This window comes from Pseudophryne corroboree, chromosome 1 (genome assembly GCF_028390025.1).
Source record: "Pseudophryne corroboree isolate aPseCor3 chromosome 1, aPseCor3.hap2, whole genome shotgun sequence".
NCBI lineage: Eukaryota > Metazoa > Chordata > Amphibia > Anura > Myobatrachidae > Pseudophryne > Pseudophryne corroboree.
This window is the reverse complement of record NC_086444.1, coordinates 241,116,637-241,140,125: the sequence shown is the minus strand read 5'-3', so window position 1 is coordinate 241,140,125 and position 23,489 is coordinate 241,116,637. Positions and strand designations below refer to the sequence as shown.

Sequence of the window (23,489 nt, the reverse complement as noted above, 5' to 3'; positions counted from 1 at the left end):
TTTAATACCTACCGGTAAATCCTTTTCTTCTAGTCCGTAGAGGATGCTGGGGTCCACTTCAGTACCATGGGGTATAGACAGTTCCGCAGGAGCCATGGGCACTCTAAGACTTTTCAAAGGGTGTGAACTGGCTCCTCCCTCCATGCCCCTCCTCCTGACCTCAGATATAGGAACTGTGCCCAGGGAGACGGACATTTCGAGGAAAAGATTTACTTTTATACTAATGGTGAGATTCATACCAGCTCACACCTCAACCATGCCGCACAACATGGCATTCAACATAACACACGCCAACAGGCATGAACCATTTGCAGCAACATGCTGAAAACAATTGTAACACAACTTGTGTAACTATAAGAACAAACTGCAGGTAAAGTACGCACTGGGTCGGGTGCTCAGCATCCTCTACGGACTAGGAGAAAAGAATTTACCGGTAGGTATTAAAATCCTATTTTCTCATACGTCCTAGAGGATGCTGAGGTACACTTCAGTACCATGGGATTATACCAAAGCTCCAGTACGAGCGGGAGAGTGCGGATGACCCTGCAGCACCGATTGACCAAACTTGAGGTGTCAAACTTGTAAAATTTAGCAAACGTGTTTGACCCTGACCAAGTAGCCGCTCGACAAAGGGTTAAAGCCGAGACACCCCGGGCAGCCGCCCAGGAGGAGCCTACCTTTCTAGTAGAATGGGCATTTACTGATTTCGGTACCAGTAATCCTGCCGTGGAATGAGCGTGCTGAATCGTCCCTCTGATCCAGCGCGCAATAGTCTGCTTAGAAGCAGGACACCCAATCTTGTTGGGAGCATACAGGACAAACAGAGCCTCTGTTTTCCTTATCTGAGCTGATCTTGCGACATAAATCTTCAAAGCTCTAACCACATCTAGAGACTTTGACTAGGTGAAAGTGTCAGTAGCCACTGGAACCACAACTGGTTGGTTTATGTGGAAAGACGAAACCACCTTTGGAAGAAATTGTTGATGAGTTCTTAACTCTGCCCTATCTTCATGGAAGATCAGGTAAGGGCTCTTGTGAGACAAGGCCCCCAACTCAGACACCCGCCTTGCGGATGCCAAGGCCAAAAGCATCACCACTTTCCAAGTTAGAAACTTCAACTCTATCTCCTGTAGAGTTTCAAACCAACTCGATTGAAAGAACTGCAACACCACATTAAGGTCCCATGGTGCCACAGGAGGCACAAATGGAGGCTGGATGTGCAGAACCTCTTTCACGAATGTCTGAACTTCTGGAAGGGAGGCCAATTGTTTTTGAAAGAAAATTGATAAGGCTGAAATCTGGACCTTGATTGAACCCAACCTAAGGCCCGCATCCACACTAGCCTGCAGAAAATGGAGAAAACGCCCTAACTCAAACTCCTCCGTAGGAGCTTTCTTGGATTCACACCAAGACACATATTTTCTCCAAATACGGTGGTAATGTTTAGTCGTTACTCCTTTCCTGGCCTGAATAAGAGTGTGGATGACTTCATTGGGAATACCCTTTCGGGCTAGGATCCAGCGCTCAACAGCCATGCCGTCAAACGTAGCCGCGGTAAGTCTTGATACACGCACGGCCCCTGCTGTAGCAGGTCCTCGCGAGGAGGAAGAGGCAGAGGATCTATAAGCAACTCCTGAAGATCTGGATACCAAGCCCTCCTTGGCCAGTCTGGGGCAATGAAGATTGCTCGAACCCTTGTTCTTCTTATGATTTTGAGAACTTTTGGAATCAGTGGAAGTGGAGGGAAGACATATACCGACCGAAACACCCACTGGGTCACCAGTGCATCCACTGCTATTGCTTGAGGGTCTCTCGACCTGGAACAATATCTCTGAAGCTTCTTGTTGAGACGAGATGCCATCATGTCTACTTGAGGAACTCCCCAAAGACTTGTCACCTCTGCGAAGACTTCTTGGTGGAGGCCCCACTCTCCTGGATGGAGATCGTGTCTGCTGAGGAAGTATGCTTCCCAGTTGTCCACTCCCGGAATAAATATTGCAGACAGAGCATGTTTTTCTGCCCAGAGGAGAATCTTCGTCACTTCTGCCATCGCTACTCTGCTTTTCGTTCCCCCTTGCCTGTTTATGTACGCGACTGCTGTTACATTGTCCGACTGGATCTGTACGGGATGATCTTGAAGAAGATGTACCGCTTGTAGAAGGCCACTGTAAATGGCTCAATTCCAGAACGTTTATGTGAAAGCAGGCTTCCTGACTTTACCATTTTCCTTGGAAGCTTTCCCCTTGTGTGACAGCTTCCCAGCCTCGGAGACTGGCATCCGTGGTTACTAGGACCCAGTCGTAAATCCCAAACCTGCGTCCCACTAGTAGGTGAGAACTGTGTAGCCACCACAGGAGCGAAATCCTGGCTTTGGGAGACAGGATTATCTTCCGGTGCATGTGTAGGTGGGATCCGGACCACTTGTCCAACAGGTCCCACTGGACTACTCTGGCATGAAATCGGCCAAACTGTATGGCCTCGTAGGCCGCTACCATTTTCCCCAACAACCGAATGCATTGATGGATCGACACGCTTGTTGGTTTCAATATTTGCTTGACCATTTTCTGGATTTCCAGAGCCTTTTCCACTGGAAGAAATACTTTCTGTACCTCTGTGTCCAGTATCATCCCCAAAAAGGACAATCTTGTCGTCGGATCCAACTGCGACTTTGGAAAATTCATGATCCAACCGTGTTGTTGGAGTATGGACAGGGAGAGTGCGATGTTCTGCAACAACTGTTCCCTGGATCTCGCTTTTATCAGGAGATCGTCCAGATAAGGAATTATACTGACTCCTTTTTGACGAAGGAGGACCATCATCTCCGCCATCACCTTGGTGAATACCCTCGGTGCCGTGGAGAGTCCGAACGGCAACGTCTGGAACTGGTAATTGCAATCCTGTACTGCGAATCTCAGATAAGCTTGGTGAGGAGGATAAATGGGAACATGCAAGTAAGCATCCTTTATGTCTACTGACACCATGAAGTCCCCCTCCTCCAGACTGGAAATCACTGCCCTCAGGGATTCCATCTTGAACTTGAACCTTTTTAGGTAGAGATTCAGATTTTTTTAGGTTTAAAATCGGTCTGACCGAGCCGTCCGGCTTCGGAACTACGAAGAGGCTTGAATAAAAACCTTCTCCTTGCTGTAACAAGGGTACCAGGACAATGACCTGATCCTGACATAATTTTTGAATTGCCGTTGTTACTGCCTCTCTTTCTGGAAGACAAACTGGCAAGGTCGATTTGAAAAATCGGCATGGAGGGACGTCTTGAAACTCCAGTCTGTACCCATGGGACACTATTTGTAAGACCCATGAGTCCAGGCCAGATTGAATCCATATCTGACTGAAAAGCCTCAGACGTGCCCCCACCCAAGCGGATTCCAGCAAGGGAGCCCCAGCGTCATACTGTAGATTTGGCAGAAGCAGGGGTTGACTTCTGCTCCTAGAATCCTGGAGACGCTGCGGATTTCTTTCCTTTTCCCCTTCCCCTACCTGCAAAGAAGGGGGAACCTTTGGCCTTTTTGTATTTGTTGGGCCAAAAGGACTGCATGTGAGAGTGATGTGTCTTTTTCACCGATGCAGGAGCATAAGGCAAGAATGTCAACTTACCTGCGGTAGCCGCCGAGACTAACGCATCCAGCCCATCACCAAGGCCTCACCTTTATACGGGAGAGCCTCCATATTTATCTTGGAATCTACATCAGCATTCCACTGGCGAATCTACAATGCCCTCCGAGCCGATACTGCCATGGTAGCGGCTTTTGAACCCAAGAATCCAATATCCTTCATAGCTTCCAGCATGTAAGCGGCAGCGTCTTTGATATGACCTAACGTTAGGAGTATCTCGTTTCTATCAATCGTGTCAATTTCCGATGACAAGTTATCTGACCATTTTTCGATAGCACGACTCACCCACGCACGAGCAATGGTGGGCCTGAGCAGCGTACCATTGGCCACATAAATAGATTTTAACGTAGTCTCCATTTTACGGTCTGCCGGCTCCTTTAGTGAAGCCGTCCCAGGTGCAGGGAGAATCACCTTTTTTGTTAACCTTGACAGCGCACTGTCTAACACCGGGGGTGACTCCCATCTCTTCCTGTCCTCTAACAGGAAAGGATAAGCAATCTGAATCCTTTTGGGGATATGAAATTTCTTTTCAGGATTCACCCAAACTCCCTCAAAAAGGGTATTTAGCTCGTGGGAAGGAGGGAAAGTAACCTTACTTTTCTTTTCCTTATAGAAATAAGCCTTCTCCTGAGGTACAGCAGGTACTTCCGTAACTTCTAAGACCTCCTTTATAGCAACAATCATATATTGTATGCTTTTTGCCAATTTAGGATCTATCCCCCTCGAATCACTATCGTCGACACAGGAATCCGAGTCTGTGTCGGTATCCATATTTACAATGTTTGCAAATGGTCTCTTATGTGACCCAGAGGGGTCACCTGCGGATGAGAAAGCAGAACCCTGAAAAATCACATCTTCCACTGATTTTCTCCAGCATTCTGCCTGAGACTGAGACTTATCTAATCTCCTACTGATATGATTCACACTACCACGTATTTCTTTCACCCATTCAGGTTTGTGGTGTGCCGGCAGCGCCACCACATTACAACTCTGTGTCCCTAAAATGGCTCCCTCAGGGGAAGAACTCCCTGCCTCAGACATGTCACACATGTGCACAAACACACCACAGACACTCTGGGACTTATAGGGGACAGACCCACAGTAAAATCTGTCAGAAGGACACAGATAGGAGTAGCCAGTTCACAAACCCAGCGCCAGTAACACAATGCCTGTGAAACATAAAATGCCCATTGACATGCAGCGCTTTTTAATATGTAAATACACAATATAAAGCACCAAATTCACTGCGCCCCCCCGTTTTGCACCCTGATACTTGTATTCAGTAGTGGAGGAGGACCAGCGTTGTCTCTGCAGCCTGAGGAGAGAGAGAAAATGGTGCTGAGCAGTGTGCTGGCTGACTGAGGAGGAAGCTCCGCCCCCACAATGGCGCGTTTCTCCTCTGAGACTTTTACACAATATTTATACTGGCAGGGGTAGGGCTGTGCCTGAGCATCTTATGCCCCCTTTTAGCCAGTTTTATAAGGTTTCATGCTGCCCAGGGCCCTAACCCACCCCCGGCGCCCTCCACCCTGTAGTGCCTGTGTTGTGTGGGCAGTATGGCGCGCTGCGCTCCCGCCAGCCGCGCGGTACCTTTAGCTGTCACTTTCTTGATTGAAGATCTATCTTCTAACACTCACCTGTCTTCTGACTTCTGGCTCTGCGAGGGTGGTGACGGCATGCTGTGGGAGTGAGCATCTAGGCACAGCTAGCGTTCAGTACCCTTCAGGAGCTAATGGTGTCCTGTCAGCCAGAAGCAGAGCCATGAAACTATTCAGAAAGTTGGTTCCTACTTCTGCCCCCTCAGTCCCACGAAACAGGGAGACTGTTGCCAGCAGTCCTCCCTGAAAATAAAAAAACCTAACATAAGTCTTTTCAGAGAAACTCAGTAGAGCTCCCCTGGAGTGCATCCAGTCTGCCTGGGCACATTTCTAAAACTGAGGTCTGGAGGAGGGGCATAGAGGGAGGAGCCAGTTCACACCCTTTGAAAAGTCTTAGAGTGCCCATGGCTCCTGCGGAACCGTCTATACCCCATGGTACTGAAGTGGACCCCAGCATCCTCTAGGACGTATGAGAAATTTAATTTAAAAGAAAAATCTGTGGAGCTCCAGAAAAGTGCACCCAGCTCCTTGGGCACATTTTTCTAAACTGAGTCTGGTAGGAGGGGCATAGAGGGGAGGAGACAACACACACATACACACACTAAAAGTTTTTAAAGTGCCAGGCTCCAGTGGACCCGATCTATACCCATGGTACTAAAGTACAAGACCTCAGTATCCACTAGGACGTAGGAGAAATTGGTGAATCTATATCAAAATTGCCATACTGACTTGCAAATCCTGACATGACCGGGGATGGATGTACCTGGAGCAGCTCCTGATTCCTTACACTCCAGCTAACTTACTTCCATCTGCAGATTGAGGACTACGGACCTGATTCAAAAGACGCAGCTGCATTGTCCACTGTGTATTCGGACGCAGTGGATCTGAGAAAATATGGGATTTGTACAGTGGCGCCCACTGACAGCATTTCTGATCCGCTGCTTGCGTGCCAGGATGCACCACTGGTCGCAACATCGGATCCCCGAGCCTCCGTACGATTGCAAGTAAGCTGCCGGAGCCTGTATAACTGCACACTAAGATCCAGTCGCAAGCTGAGCCATGTCCACGAAATGGTTGACACACTTTTCACACCTTTGTTTGACTCACCACACTCCCCATCCATTACCTCCCATAAACAATCACTGACTGTCAATCGAGCAGCATACAAATTCACGTTGCGACCACCTTTGTAAGACCATTGAGATGCAGACGCACTGCGACTCAGATGCATCAGTAAAACAATAATCTATCAAATACGCAAACATCAGCACTGAGAACACTTTGCGTCCACCTCTTAATCAAACCCTATAAGCAGTACCTAGAATCTTCTGTACATTTGGGGGTAGAGCTTTTATCGTTGCGGCTTTGGACAAAGCTGGAAGACATGCTGACCAGGAATATGTAAATGACACTAGTGGCTCCGACCAGTAACACAGCAGAGCAATTTTGTGCAGTGGGCCGGCCCTGCCCCTGAACATGTGACATTGTGACACTCCGGGCAGCTCTGCACAGTGTTGAAGTGGAAATTTTGAAGTGGGGGTATGGAAATTTTAGGGGGGGCTTTACTTAGGCAGGCCCAAGGCCTGAGCCCCCCTGATATTTCCATACTCACACTTCAAAATACTGACACAGTGACCTGGTCTTAATGCCCAGAGTCACTTAGCAGACACATGCCTGAGGCCTGTCATCACCAATGGGCCTAGTGCCCAACAACCCTGATGATGTTCTAAGTAGGGTAAATAATTGAAGGTGGCCAAAGCCACCTACCATGGCGATGGGAGCGGTTGCGGTAGGGAGCTTTGTTTAGCTCTTTTCCTCTACACCACTGCAGGGTTAGGCACTAGAGGGGTTAGGATTAAGCACTGGGAAGGGGGGGAATGGGGTTAGCTCTAGCCGACACCACTCGAGGGATAGCCCTAGCAACACCCCTGGAGGGTTAGGGTTACAGTAGGAGAAGATAAATATACTTACCCCCTACAATGTCGGGCTCTTCAGTGTCGGGATGCCACGGTTGGTCATGTAACTGTTGGCATCCTGAATGCCGGTATTTCACACCGAAGCCCTTATTTATAGTTGACAATCTGTATGTGATTAGATTGAAAAACCTTTATCTGAAAGAATGTATGATAATTTAAGAACCTGTATGACAATTAGACTATAACTGAATCTGCCACATTCCTGCTCATGGCAACAAATATCTATAGAAGACTATTGTGCCCTTGGTGTAAAAACCCAACCCCCTGCGCACTTACCTGGTGTGTATTGGGAGGGTAAATGTTGATACCAAGCTGCATATCTGAGAAGTCGGCAGTGGGTGTCTGTTTACATGAGAAGTCTCCTGCCGCTTTTGCATTTTATCACACAGCAGCTATATACAAAGACGCAGCAGCGGCGACATTTGCATCCACATCTGGATCAGGCCCTTAGTGTGACTTTCATGACCTACTGTCTACAAATCTAGAAATTAGGTCTTCATATTTAGGTGTAATCAATTGTAGTGCACTGCTGAGTGGTACTGAGTGAGGAGTGATGTCATCTGCTAATGGGCGGAACCTACTTTGTGACTACATGAGGACAAGCAAACAGACCAACAGATCAAGTAAGCACGATGGCTGCTGGTCTGTACATAATAACGGCTAGCACATGGTACTACATTCCTTACTTGCTGGCAGGGTAGTAGCCATTCATCTGAGACATGTAGGCCTTCTTCTTTTGTTTTCGAGTTTCAGGATTGAAATCTGCAACCTGGGGCCCAGGATTTTGAAAGGCCAAACATTTCAACTGCCGCTCAATTTGCTGCCAAAAAGGGTAAAATAAGGAGATTTATGGTAAGAACTTACCTTTGTTAAATCTCTTTCTGCGAGGTACACTGGATTCCACAGGGAATAACATTGGGGTGTAGAGTTGGATCTTGATCCGAGGCAGCAAGAGGCTAAAGCTTTGACTGTTCCCAGGATGCCTTGCACTGCCTCTTCTATAACCCCGCCTCCAGACACTGGAGCTCAGTTTTGTTAACCAGTCCAATGCAGTAGCAGGTAAAAGAGACGATAACAGTTAGTAGCCACAGCGAACCACATTCTCACGACAGGAGAAGGTACCAGCGGCTAATGCCATACAAACCCAAAGAAGCTAAATGTGTCAGGGTGGGCGCCCTGTGGAATCCAATGTACCTCGCAGAAAGAGATTTAACAAAGGTAAGTTCTTACCATAAATCTCCTTTTCTGCAGTGGGGTACACTGGTATTCCACAGGGAATAACATCGGGATGTCCTAAAGCAGTTCCACATGGGAGGGGACGCACTGTAATGGGCACAAGAACCCGGCGTCCAAAGGAAGCATCCTGGGAGGTGGAAGTATCAAAGGCATAGAACCTAATGAACGTGTTAACTGAGGACCACATAGCCGCCTTGCACAATTGTTCTAGGGACGCGACGCGGCAGGCCGCCCAAGAAGGTCCAACAGACCCGAGTAGAATGGGCCTTGATAGTAGCAGGAGCTGGAAGTCCAGACTGTACATAAACTTGTGCAATCACTATTCTAATCCATCTGGTCAAGGTCTGCTCATTCGCAGGCCAGCCACGTTTGTGAAAACCAAAAAGGACAAAGAGAGAATCAGATCTCCAAAGGGAGGCAGTTCTCGTCACATAGATACGGAAAACCCGTACCACATCCAAAGATCGTTCTTTGGAGGACAAATCAGAAGAGATAAAGGCAGGAACCACAATCTCTTGGTTAAGTTGAAGAGATGACATCACCTTAGGTACATAACAAGGGCGAGTTCTAAGAACCGCACGGTCACGGTGAAAAATCAGAAAGGGAGACCTACAGGATAAGGCACCCAGATCTAAAACCCGTCTAGCAGAGGCAATAGCCAGCAAAAGTAAGACCTTAAACGTAATCCATATAAGGTCCACAGACTCAAGAGGTTCAAACGGAGACTCTTGTAGGGCATCCAGAACATCTGACAAATCCCAAGGAGCCACAGGAGGAACATTGGGAGGTTGAATCTGTAAAACACCCTGAGTGAAGGTATGAATGACAGGCAGAGTCGCAAGTTTCTCTGAAACCACACCGACAAGGCTGAAACATGAACCTTGAGGGAGGCCAGACGAAGGCCTGAGTCCAGGCCCTTTTGCCGAAACACCAGTAGTTTGGCAGCACTAAACTTGCATGCATCAAAATTCTTAGCCGCACACCAGGTGAAGTAAGAATTCCAGACATTATAATAAATCCGAGCCAAAGCCAGTTTACGGGCTTTCAACATCGTTTCAATGACCGCCTCAGAAAAACCTCTGGCCCTCAGAGCTGAAGCTTCAAGAGCCACGCTGTCAAAGCCAGTCGGGCCAAATCCTGGTAAACACAGGGGCCCTGAACGAGGAGGTCTGAGCGTTGAGGAAGTAGAAGGGTACGCTCTGTCGAGAGACCCTGAAGGTCTGAGAACCAATGCAGTCTGGGCCACGCTGGAGCGATCAGAAGTAGGAATCCTCCTTCTTGCTTGAACTTCCTTATTACCCTGGGCAGGAGTGACACTGGAGGGAACACGTACAGCAGCCGAAAGTTCCATGGAATTGCCAGGGCATCCACGAACGCTGCTTGAGGATCCCTTGTCCTTGCTCCGAAGACCGGAACCTTGTGATTGTGTCGAGACGCCATCAGGTCTACATCTGGTAGGCCCCACTTGTCCACTAGGAGTTGAAATACTTCTGGATGAAGGCTAAACTCTCCGGCGTGTACGTCCTAATGACTGAGGAAGTCCGCTTTCCAGTTGAGGACCCCCGGAATGAACACTGCCGATATGGCTGGCAGATGGCGTTCCGCCCATTGAAGAATCTTTGACACTTCCAACATCGCCATGCAGCTTCGAGTGCCGCCTAAATGATTTCTGTATGCCACCATGGTGGTGTTGTCCGACTGTACTTAAACAGGCCTGTTCTGTACCAAAGGCAGGGCCAGTTTCAAAGCATTGAACACTGCCCACAATTCCAGAATATTTATCGGGAGGAGAGATTCTTTCCTGGTCCACCGACCGTGAAAAGAGTGTTGCTTCAACATCGCGCCCCAACCCTGCAGACTGGCATCCGTCGTTAGGAGGACCCAGTTGGAGATCCAGAAGGGATGACCCCATCTCAATTGTTGGTCCTGTAACCACCAGCTCAGTGACAGACGAACTTCCGGAGTCAAGGAAATCATGTGAGACCTGATCCGGTGAGGCAGGCCGTCCCATTTGGCAAGGATTAGCTTCTGCAGAGGGCGAGAGTGAACTTGAGCGTACTCTACCATGTCGAAAGCCAACACCATGAGGCCTAGTACTTGCATAACCGAGTGTATCGATACTCGCGGACAAGAAAATAGGATTTTAATACCTACCGGTAAATCCTTTTCTCCTAGTCCGTAGAGGATGCTGGGGACTCCAAAAGGACCATGGGGTATAGACGGGATCCGCAGGAGACATGGGCACACTATAAGACTTTGAATGGGTGTGAACTGGCTCCTCCCTCTATGCCCCTCCTCCAGACCTCAGTTATAGGAACTGTGCCCAGGGAGACTGACATTTCGCGGAAAAGTATTTCTGTTACACTAAGGGTGAGATACATACCAGCTCACACCACAAACACACCGTACAACTGGATTAGCAGGAATACCAGATAACAGTATGAACGAAAAACAGCAACAAGCTGAACATAACCGATACACAACCTTCGTGTAACCGAAAACAACAACTAACAATATAACTGCAAGTAACAGTCCGCACTGGGATGGGCGCCCAGCATCCTCTACGGACTAGGAGAAAAGGATTTACCGGTAGGTATTAAAGTCCTATTTTCTCTTACGTCCTAGACGATGCTGGGGACTCCAAAAGGACCATGGGGTCTATACCAAAGCTCCAGACCGGGCGGGATAGTGCGGACGACTCTGCAGCACCGATTGAGCACACATGAGGTCCTCATCAGCCAGGGTATCAAACTTGTAGAACATAGCAAAAGTGTTTGAACCCAACCACGTAGCCGCTCGGCAAAGTTGAAGTGCCGAGACCCCTCGGGCAGCCGCCCAAGATGAGCCCACCTTCCTGGTAGAATGGGCCTTTACTGACTTCAGCAACGGCAATTCAGCCGTAGAATGAGCGTGCTGAATCGTATTACAAATCCAGCGTGCAATAGTCTGCTTGGAAGCAGGATTTCCAATCTTGTTGGAAGCGTACAGGACAAACAGAGCCTCCGTTTTCCTAACAAGAGCCGTTCTGGCGACATAAATTTTCAAAGCTCTTACGACATCGAGAGATTTTGGCACCGTCACGGCATCCGTAGCCACAGGCACCACAATAGGTTGATTTATATGAAACAAAGAAACCACCTTCGGCAGAAATTGTTGACGAGTTCTCAATTCCGCTCTATCCACATGGAAAATCAAATATGGGCTCTTGTGAGACAAAGCCACCAATTCCGACACTCGTCTGGCAGACGCCAAGGCCAAAAGCATGACCACTTTCCAAGTGAGAAATTTCAACTCAACCTTTCGCAAAGGTTCAAACCAGTGAGACATAAGAAATTGTAACACCACGTCAAGATCCCACGGTGCCACGGGTGGCACAAACGGAGGATGGATATGCAGCACTCCCTTCACGAAAGTCTGAACTTCAGGAAGGGCGGCCAATTCTTTCTGAAAGAAAATAGATAAAGCCGAAATCTGCACTTTGATGGAACCCAATTTCAGGCCTGCATCCACGCCTGCCTGCAAAAAATGGAGGAAACGACCCAGCTGAAACTCCTCCATAGGAGCTTTCTTGGCTTTACACCACGACACGTATTTTCTCCAAATATGGTGATAATGCTTCGCCGTGACCTCCTTTCTAGCCTTAAGGAGAGTGGGGATGACTTCCCCGGGAATACCCTTTCGAGCTAGGATTTGGCGTTCAACCTCCACGCTGTCAAACGCAGCCGCGGTAAGTCTTGAAATACGCATGGTCCCTGCAGTAACAGGTCCTCCCTGAGAGGAAGTGGCCAAGGATCTTCTATGAGCAATTCCTGAAGATCCGGATACCAGGCCCTCCGTGGCCAATCTGGAACGACGAGTACTGCCGGAACCCTTGTTCATCTTATGATCCTCAACACTTCTGGAATGAGAGGAAGTGGAGGGAACACATATACCGACTGAAACACCCACGGAGTCACCAGGGCGTCCACTGCACTGGCCTGGGGGTCCCTTGACCTGGAACAATACCTCGGAAGCTTCTTGTTGAGGCGAGACGCCATCATGTCTATTTGAGGGATTCCCCAACGCCTTGTCACTTGTGCAAATACCTCTTGATGAAGAGCCCACTCTCCTGGATGGAGATCGTACCTGCTGAGGAAGTGTGCTTCCCAGTTGTCAACGCCCGGAAGGAAGACTGCTGACAGAGCACTCACGTGCTTTTCCGCCCAGCGGAGAACTCTTGTGGCCTCCGCCATCGCCCGCTTTGCTCTTTGTTCCTCCCCGGCGGTTTACGTACGCCACCTCTGTTACGTTGTCCGACTGAATCAGGACAGGTAGACCTCGAAGAAGGTGTTCCGCTTGCTGAAGGCCGTTGTAAATGGCTCTTAACTCCAGAACGTTTGACCATTTTCCCTGGAAACTTTGTCCTTGTGTGACTGCTCCCCAGCCTCGGAGACTTGCATCCGTGGTCAGCAGGACCCAATCTTCGATCCCGAACCTGCGTCCCTCTAGAAGGTGAGAACTTTGCAGCCACCACAGGAGAGAAATTCTGGTCCTGGAAGATAGACTTATTTTCCGGTGCATGAGTAGGTGAGACCCGGACCATTTGTCCAGCAGGTACCACTGAAACACCCAGGCCTGAAACCTGCCAAACGGAATGGCTTCGTAAGCCGCAACCATCTTCCCTAGCACTCGAGTGCATTGATGAATCGACACTCTTACTGGATTCAGAATCTCCTTGACCATGCATTGGATTTCCAGAGCTTTTTCCGCCGGACGAAACACTCTCTGCCGTTCCGTGTCCAGGATCATGCCCAAGAAAGGCAGCCGAGTTGTCGGAATCAACTGAGACTTTGGCAAATTTAGAATCCAACCATGATGTTGCAGAATTGTCAGGGAAAGTTCCACATTTCTTAGCAGCTGCTCCTCCGATCTCGCCTTTATCAGGAGATCGTCCAAGTACGGGATAATTGTGACACCCTGCTTGCGTAGGAGTACCATCATTTCCGCCATCACTTTGGTGAAGACCCCCGGGGCCGGGGAAAGCCCAAACAGCAACATCTGAAATTGGTAATGATAATCCTGCACCGCAAATCTCAGGAAAGCTTGATGTGGAGGATATATCGGGACGTGTAAGTAGGCATCTTTTATGTCGACTGATGCCATAAAATCCCCCCCTTCTAGACTGGAGATCACTGCTCGAAGAGATTCCATCTTGAACTTGAAAGTTTTTAAATACAGATTGAGGGATTTTAAGTTCAGGATCGGTCTGACCGAGCCGTCCGGCTTTGGCACGACAAAGACGCTTGAATAAAACCCTTCTCCCCGTTGGGACGGGGGTACCGGGACAATGACACACTGGAGACACAGCTTTTGTATCGCAGCCTTCACTACTTCCCTTTCTGGGATAGAAACTGGCAAGGCTGATTTGAAAAATCGGTGGGGGGCCACCTCCTGAAACTCCAGTTTGTACCCTTGGGACACTATGTCTAACACCCAAGGATCTAGGCCCGAGTGAAACCAGACCTGACTGAAGAGTCGGAGACGCGCCCCCGCCGGCACGGACTCCCGTAGGGGAACCCCAGCGTCATGCGGTGGACTTGGCAGAGGCCAGGGAGGACTTTTGGTCCTGGGAGCCTGACACAACAGGCGACCTTTTTTCCCTTCCTCTACCTTTTGAAGCAAGAAAGGATGAGCCTCTTCCTTTTCTGTATTTAGTAGGCCGAAAGGACTGCATCTGATAATGGGGTGCCTTTTTCTGTTGTGCTGGAACATAAGGAAGAAAAGATGACTTACCCGCTGTAGCGGTAGACACCAGGTCAGCGAGGCCGTCACCAAACAAGACACTACCTTTATAAGGGAGAGCTTCCATAGCTTTCTTGGAGTCGGCATCAGCATTCCATTGATGAATCCACAGCGCTCTCCTGGCCGAGACTGCCATGGCATTGGCCATTGATCCCAAGAGGCCAATATCCCTCGCTGCATCCTTTAGGTAAGCTGCAGCATCCCTGATATAACCGAGAGTCAAAAGAATGTTATCCCTATCCAGGGTATCCATGTCAGATGCCAGATTATCAGCCCACTTAGCAATAGCACTACTCACCCATGCCGACGCCACGGCAGGTCTGAGGAGTGCACCCGTAGTGACATAAATGGCCTTTAATGTCGTTTCCTGCTTACGATCCGCAGGATCCTTGAAGGCAGCAGTTTCGGGAGACGGAAGCGCCACCTTCTTGGACAGCCGGGACAGGGCCTTGTCCACATTGGGAGATGACTCCCACTTTTCCCTGTCGTCAGAGGGGAAAGGATATGCCATAAAAATTCTCTTGGGAATCTGCCACCTTTTGTCAGGCGATTCCCAAGCTTTTTCACAAAGAGCGTTCAGTTCATGAGAGGGGGGAAACGTCACCTCAGGGTTTTTCCCCTTATATAAACAAACCCTTGTATCTGGAACAGCAGGCACTTCAGAAATATGTAAAACATCTTTAATTGCCACAATCATGTACTGAATACTCTTGACCACTTTTGGATGTAAACTGGCCTCACTAAAGTCGACACTGGAATCAGAGTCCGTGGGGTAAATTTACTAAGATTCGTGTTTTCCCGTTTGAGGTCAAAGTTCAATCACGAATGACATCGAAAGTGTAAATATGCAACTTTTTGAATTGATTACGACTAATTTACTAAGCTGCCGTATTCTGCATTTTCGGGTTTTCCGATGTCGATGTCATTCGTTTTTTTTGGCAGTGTTTTACGTGAGTGACTTGTAAAACACTGCCGACTTTAATACAATGAATCTCGGCCGGATCTGAGAGATCCGTGCTGGGCTTCATTGTGCACTTTGTTTAACAAAAAAAATAAAGTTTAAATGTAAAAAAAAAAATGCGTGAGGTCCTCCCTCCTAAGGCAAACCAGCCTCGGGCTCTTTGAGCCGATCCTGGTTGCAGAAATATGGGAAAAAAATGGACAGGGGTTCCCCCATATTTAAGCAACCAGCATCGGGCTCTGCGCCTGGTCCTGGTTCCAAAAATACGGGGGACAAAAAGAGTAGGGGTCCCCCGTATTTTTGAAACCAGCACCGGGCTCCACTAGCTGGACAGATAATGCCACAGCCGGGGGTCACTTTTATACAGTGCCTTGCGGCCGTGGCATCAAATATCCAACTAGTCACCCCTGGCCGGGGTACCCTGGGGGAGTGGGGACCCCTTCAATCAAGGGGTCGTCCCCCCCAGCCACCCAAGGGCCAGGGGTGAAGCCCGAGGCTGTCCACTCGATCCAATAGGCTGCGGAAGGGGGGCTGATAACCTTTGTGAAAAGTGATTGATATTGTTTTTAGTAGCAGTACTACAAGGCCCAGCAAGCCTCCCCCGCAAGCTGGTACTTGGAGAACCACAAGTACCAGCATGCGGCGGAAAAACGGGCCCGCTGGTACCTGTAGTACTACTACTAAAAAAATACCCCAATAAAGACAACACACACACACCTTGAAAGTATAACTTTAATACATCCATCCACACCTCCATATACACATACTTACCTTATGTTCCCACGCAGGTCGGTCCTCTTCTCCAGTAGAATCCATGGTGTACCTGTAGAAAAAATTATACTCACATAATCCAGTGTTTTCGGCTCCTCGGTAAATCCTTTTGTAATCCACGTACTTGAAAAAATTAAAAAACGGATACCCGACCACGAACTGAAAGGGGACCCATGTTTTCACATGGGTCCCCTTTCCCCGAATGCCAGAAACCCACTCTGACTGATATCTAAGTGGGTTTCTTCAGCCAATCAGGGAGCGCTACGTTGTGACACCCTCCTGATCGGCTGTGTGCTCCTGTACTGTCTGACAGGCGGCACACGGCAGTGTTACAATGTAGCGCCTATGCGCTCCATTGTAACCAATGGTGGGAACTTTCAGGTCAGCGGTTGACCGAAAGTGACCTCACCGCTGACCACAAAGTTCCCACCATTAGTTACAATGGAGCGCATAGGCGCTACATTGTAACACTGCCGTGTGCCGCCTGTCATACAGTACAGAAGCACACAGCCGATCAGGAGGGTGTCACAACGTAGCGCTCCCTGATTGGCTGAAGAAACCCACTTAGACATCAGTCAGAGTGGGTTTCTGGCATTCGGGGAAAGGGGGCCCATGTGAAAACATGGGTCCCCTTTCAGTTCGTGGTCGGGTATCCGTTTTTTTATTTCTCTAACGTCCTAGTGGATGCTGGGAACTCCGTAAGGACCATGGGGAATAGCGGGCTCCGAAGGAGGCTGGGCACTCTAGAAAGATCTTAGACTACCTGGTGTGCACTGGCTCCTCCCACTATGACCCTCCTCCAAGCCTCAGTTAGATTTTCGTGCCCGGCCGAGGTTGGATGCACACTAGGGGCTCTCCTGAGCTCTTAGAAAGTTATAGTCTTAGAATTTGTTATTTTCAGTGAGACCTGCTGGCAACAGGCTCACTGCAGCGAGGGACTAAGGGGAGAAGAAGCGAACTCGCCTGCTTGCAGCCGGATTGGGCTTCTTAGGCTACTGGACACCATTCGCTCCAGAGGGATCGACCGCAGGCCCAGCCTTGATGTTCGGTCCCGGAGCCGCGCCGCCGTCCCCCTTACAGAGCCAGAAGCAAGAAGATGGTCCGGAAAATCGGCGGCATGAAGACTCTGTCTTCACCAAGGTAGCGCACAGCACTGCAGCTGTGCGCCATTGCTCCTCTCACACACTTCACACTCCGGTCACTGAGGGTGCAGGGCGCTGGGGGGGGCGCCCTGAGGCAGCAATAAAAACACCTTGGCTGGCTAAAATACCTCAATATATGGCCCCAGGGGCTATATATGAGGTAAATACCCCTGCCAGAATTCCATAAAAAACGGGAGAATAGGCCGCAAAAAAGGGGCGGAGCCTATCTCCTCAGCACACTGGCGCCATTTTTCCCTCACAGCTCGGCTGGAGGGAAGCTCCCTGGCTCTTCCCTGCAATTCTACAGTACAGTAAGAGGGAAAAGAGAGGGGGGGCATTAAAATTGGCACTGTATACAGTATATTATATAAAAGCTATTAGGGACATAACTCAGTTAGTCCCTGTATATATATAGCGCTCTGGTGTGTGCTGGCATACTCTTACTCTGTCCCCCCAAAGGGCTTTTGTGGGTCCTGTCCTCGTTTAGAGCATTCCCTGTGTGTCTGCGGTGTGTCGGTACGGCTGTGTCGACATGTTGAATGAGGAGGCTTATATGGTGACAGAACAGAGGCCGATATATGTGATGTCGCCCCCTGTGGGGCCGACACCAGAGTGGATGGATAGGTGAAAGGTATTAACCGACAGTGTCAACTCCTTACATAAAAGGGTGGATGACGTAACAGCTGTGGGACAGCCGGCTTCGCAGTCCGCGCCTGCCCAGGCGTCTCAAAGGCCATCAGGGGCTCAAAAACGCCCGCTCTCTCAGATGGCAGACACAGATGTCGACACGGAGTCTGACTCCAGTGTCGACAAGGTGGAGACATATACACAATCCACTAGGAACATCCGTGACGTGATCCCGGCAATAAAAAATGTGTTATACATTTCTGACTTTAACCCAAGCACCTCTAAAAATGGGTTTTAGGTTTGGGGAGAAAAAACAGGCAGTGTTTTGTTCCCCCATCAGATGAATAAATGAAGTGTGTGTAAGCGTGGGTTCCCCCGTTAAGAAACTGGTAATTTATAAAAAGTTACTGATGGCGTACCCTTTCCCGCCAGGTGGATAAGTTACGCTGGGAGATATCCCCTAGGGTGGATAAGGCGCTCACACGTTTGTCAAAAAAGGTGGCACTGCCGTCTTAGGATACGGCCACTTTAATAGGTACCTGTTGATAAAAAACAGGAGGCTATCCTGAAGTCTGTATTTACACACTCAGGTACTAGACTGAGACCTGCAGATAGTGCTGCTGCAGCGTGGTCGGTGACCCTGTCAAACAGGGATACTAGTTGGCAAACATAAAAACATATTAAAGACGTCGTCTTATATATGGGGGATGCACAGAGGGATATTTTTGCCGGCTGGCATCCAAAATAAATGTAATGTCCATTCTGTCAGGAGGGTATTAGAGACCTGTCACTGGACAGGTGATGCTGACTTAAAAAGCGCATAGAGAGCCTTATAAGGGTGAGGAATTATTTGGGGATGGTCTCTGGGACCTCGTATCCACAGCAACTGCTGGGAAGAAATAATTTTACCTCAGGTTTCCTCACAGACAAAGGTACAGTCCTTTCGGCTTCAGAAAAGCAAGCGGGTCAAATGGCGCTTCCTTTCTGTACAGAGACAAGGGTAGAGGGAAAAAAGCTGCACCAGTCAGCCTGTTCCCAGAATCAAGATTCTTCCCCCGCCTCCTGTGAGGCCACACCATGACGCGGGTGCTCCACAGGTGTAGCCAGGTACGGTGGGGGGCCGTCTCAAAAATTTCAGCAATTAGTGGGCTCGCTCACAGGTGGATCCCTGTTTCTTTCAAGTAGTATTTCAGGGGTACAAGCTGGAATTCGAGATGTCTCCCCCCAGCCGTTTCCTAAAATATGCCTTGCTGACAACTCCCTCAGGCAGGGAGGCTGTGCTAGAGGCAATTAATAAGCGGTATTCCCAGCAGGTAATACTCAAGGTGCCCCTACTTCAACAAGGACGGGGTTACTATTCCACACGGGTTGGGGTACCGAAACCGCATGGTTCGGTGTGACCCATTTTATATTTAAAATCCTTGAACACAAAAATTCAAGTTCAAGATGGAATCGCTCAGGGCGGTTATTCCAAGTCTGGACGAGGGGGATTACATGGTATCCTGGGACATCAAGGATGCTTACCTGCATGTCCCCATTTACCATCCTCGCCAGGAGTACCTCAGATTTGTGGTACAGGATTACCATTACCAAGTCCAGACACTGCCGTTTGGACTGTACATGGCACCGAGGGTGTTTTATCAAGGTAATGGCCGAAATGTTGATACTCCTTCAAAAAAAGGGAGTTGTAATTATCCCGTACTTGGACAATCTCGTTATAAGGGCGAAGTCCAAGGAGCAGTTGGTAGTCGGGGTAGCACTATTTTGGAAAGTGCTACAACAGCATGGTTGGATTCTAAACAGTCCAAAGTCACAGCTGGTTCCTATGACACGTCTACTGTTCCTGGGGATGGTTCTGGACATAAACCAGAAATAGTGTTTCTCCCGGAGGAGAAAGCCAAGGAGTTGTCATCTCTAGTCAGAGACCTCCTGAAGCCAAAATAGGTAGCGGTGCATCATTGCACGCGAGTCCTGGGAAAAATGGTAGCTTCCTACGAAGCAATCCCATTAGGCAGGTTCCATACAAGAACTTTTCAGAGGGACCTGTTGGACAAGTGGTCCGGATCGCATCTTCCGATGCATAGGCTGATAACCCTGTCTCCAAGGACCAGGGTATCTCTACTGTGGTGGCTGCAGAGTGCCCATCTTCAAGAGGGCCGCAAGTTCGGCATACAGGACTAGGTCCTAGTGTCCATGGATTCCAGCCTTTGAGGCTGGGAGGCAGTCACACAGGGAAGAAATTTCCAGGGACTTTGGTCAAGTCAGGTTATTTCCCTACACATAAATATTCTGGACCTGAGGGCCATTTACAATGCCCTGAGGCCGGCAAGGCCTCTGCTTCAAAACCAGCCGGTACTGATCCAATCAGACAACATCACGGCAGTCGCCCATGTAAACAACAGGGCGGCACAAGAAGCAGGATGGCGATGGCAGAAGCCACAAGGATTCTCCGATAGGCGGAAAATCATGTGTTAGCACTGTCAGCAGTGTTCATTCCCGGAGTGGACAACTGGGAAGCAGATCTTCTCAACAGACACGACCTCCACCCGGGAGAATGGGGACTTCCTCCAGAAGTCTTCCAATAGGATTGTACACCATTGGGAAAGGCCACAGGTGGACATGATGGCGTCCCGCCTCAACAAAAAGCTATAAAAGATATTGCACCGGGTCAAGGGACCCTCAGGCGATAGCTATGGACGCTCTGGTAACACCGTGGGTGTACCAGTCGGTTTATGTGTTCTCCCCTCTGCCTCTCATACCAAAGGTACTGAGAATAATAAGAAGGCGAGGAGTAAGAACGATACTCGTGGATGGCCAAGAAGAGCTTGGTACCCAGAACTTCAAGAATTTATATCAGAGGACCCATGGCCTCTGCCACTCAAACAGGACCTGCGGCAGCAGGGGTCCTGTCTGTTCCAAGACTTACCGCGGCTGCGTTTGTCGGCATGGCGGTTGAACGCCGGATCCTGAAGGAAAAGGGCATTCCGGAGGAAGTCATTCCTACACTTACTAAAGCCAGGAAAGAGGTTACAGCAACTCATTATCACCGCATATGGCGAAAATATGTTGCATGGTGTGAGGCCGAAAGGGCCCCAACAGAGGAATTTCAACTAGGTCGATTTCTGCATTTCCTGCAAGCAGGAGTGACTATGGGCCTTAAATTGGGTTCCATTAAGGTACAGATCTCGGCTCTGTCGATTTTCTTTCAAAAAGAACTAGCTTCAGTACCTGAAGTTCAGACATTTATAAAAGGAGTGCTGTAGAGTCAGCCCCCGTTTGTGCCTCCTGTGGCACCTTGGGATCTCAACGTGGTGTTGAGTTTCTTAAAATCACATTGGTTTGAACCACTAAAAACCGTGGATCTGAAATATCTCACGTGGAAGGTGGTTATGTTATTGGCCTTGGCTTCTGCCAGGCGAGTATCAAAGTTGGCGGCTTTGTCTTGTAAAAGCCCTTATTTGATTTTCCATATGGATAGGGCAGAATTGAGGACTCGTCCCCAGTTTCTCCCAAAGGTGGTGTCAGCGTTTCACCTGAACCAGCCTATTGTGGTGCCTAGGCTACTAGGGACTTGGAGGACTCCAAGTTGCTAGACGTTGTCAGGGCACTGAAAATATATGTTTCCAGAACGGCTAGAGTCAGAAAATCTGACTCGCTGTTTATCCTATATGCACCCAACAAGCTGGGTGCTCCTGCTTCTAAGCAGACTATTGCTCGTTGGATTTGTAGTACAATTCAGCTTGCACATACTGTGGCAGGCCTGCCACAGCCAAAATCTGTCAATGCCCATTCCACAAGGAAGGTGGGCTCATCTTGGGCGGCTGCCCGAGAGGTCTCGGCTTTACAACTTTGCCGAGCAGCTACTTGGTCAGGGGCAAACACGTTTGCAAAAATTATACAAATTTGATACCCTGGCTGAGGAGGACCTGGAGTTCTCTCATTCAGTGCTGCAGAGTCATCCGCACTCTCCCGCCCGTTTGGGAGCTTTGGTATAATCCCCATGGTCCTTACGGAGTTCCCAGCATCCACTAGGACGTTAGAGAAAATAAGAATTTACTCATCGATAATTCTATTTCTCGTAGTCCGTAGTGGATGCTGGGCGCCCATCCCAAGTGCGGTTTATCTGCAATACTTGTACATAGTTATGGTTAACTAAATCGGGTTATTGTCGAGCCATCTGTTGAGAGGCTCTATTGTTTCATACTGTTAACTGTGTTTCATATCACGAGTTGTACGGTGTGATTGGTGTGGCTGGTATGAGTCTTACCCGGGATTCAAAATCCTTCCTTATTGTGTACGCTCGTCCGGGCACAGTACCTAACTGAGGCTTGGAGGAGGGTCATAGTGGGAGGAGCCAGTGCACACCAGGTAGTCTAAGATCTTTCTAGAGTGCCCAGCCTCCTTCGGAGCCCGCTATTCCCCATGGTCCTTACGGAGTTCCCAGCATCCACTACGGACTACGAGAAATAGAATTATCGGTGAGTAAATTCTTATTTTTTTTCAAGTACGTGGATTACAAAAGGATTTACCGAGGAGCCGAAAACACTGGATTATGTGAGTATAATTTTTTCTACAGGTACACAATGGATTCTACTGGAGAAGAGGACCGACCTGCGTGGGAACATAAGGTAAGTATGTGTATATGGAGGTGTGGATGGATGTATTAAAGTTATACTTTCAAGGTGTGTGTGTGTTGTCTTTATTGGGGTATTTTTTTAGTAGTAGTACTACAGGTACCAGCGGGCCCGTTTTTCCGCCGCATGCTGGTACTTGTGGTTCTCCAAGTACCAGATTGCGGGGGAGGCTTGCTGGGCCTTGTAGTACTGCTACTAAAAACAATATCAATCACTTTTCACAAAGGCTATCAGCCCCCCATCCGCAGCCTATTGGATGGGGGGACAGCCTCGGGCTTCACCCCTGGCCCTTGGGTGGCTGGGGGGGGGGACCCCTTGATTGAAGGGGTCCCCACTCCCCCAGGGTACCCCGGCCAGGGGTGACTAGTTGGATATTTGATGCCACGGCCGCAAGGCACTGTATAAAAGTGACCCCGGCTGTGGCATTATCTGTCCAGCTAGTGGAGCCCGGTGCTGGTTTCAAAAATACGGGGGACTCCTACTCTTTTTGTCCCCAGTATTTTTGGAACCAGGACCAGGCGCAGAGCCCGATGCTGGTTGCTTAAATATGGGGGAACCCCTGTCCATTTTTTTCCCATATTTCTGCAACCAGGATCGGCTCAAAGAGCCCGAGGCTGGTTTGCCTTAGGAGGAGGGACCCCACGCAATTTTTTTTCAGAAAATTTATAACATTTCCCCCCGTTCCCACTGAAAAACATGCACGGATCTCATGGATCCGTGCATGCCTATACAAACACGGGATAAAAAAGCAGATCTGTTTTTTTTTAGCACTTTTTCACGATTTGTATTTTATCACGGCAGTGTTTGGCTATTGTCGGCAGTGTTTGTGTTTTGCACTTTTTAGTAAATTCCCGATTTCTAGCAAATTGCAGGCGTATTTGACCGATGGTGTATTGATTCGTGATTTTTTCCTAGGACTTCCAAAATATTACGAATGCCCTCATCACTGCCGTGATTTTTGCTTAGTAAATTACCGAGATGACACTTTGATGAAAAAACGGCATCTCGGTCAAAATCGGGACCTTAGTAAATATACCCCCGTGTCGGTATCAGAATCCGCCATCTGGGTAAATGAACGTTTTTTTGACCCTGAGGGGCCTGTACCTGGGATAAGGCTTCCTCCATGGATTTTC

At 48.9% G+C, this 23,489-nt stretch overlaps 1 protein-coding gene across 1 annotated transcript in view; it reads right to left on the bottom strand.

Moving 5' to 3' along the window:
• ARL14EPL (ADP ribosylation factor like GTPase 14 effector protein like) overlaps positions 1-23,489 on the bottom strand; it is a 116,639-nt gene that overhangs the window by 38,128 nt on the left and 55,022 nt on the right. The window contains exon 3 of the mRNA XM_063964164.1: positions 7,891-8,024. Coding sequence (XP_063820234.1) covers positions 7,891-8,024 — 134 coding nt within the window. The remainder of the gene's footprint in view (positions 1-7,890; positions 8,025-23,489) is intronic.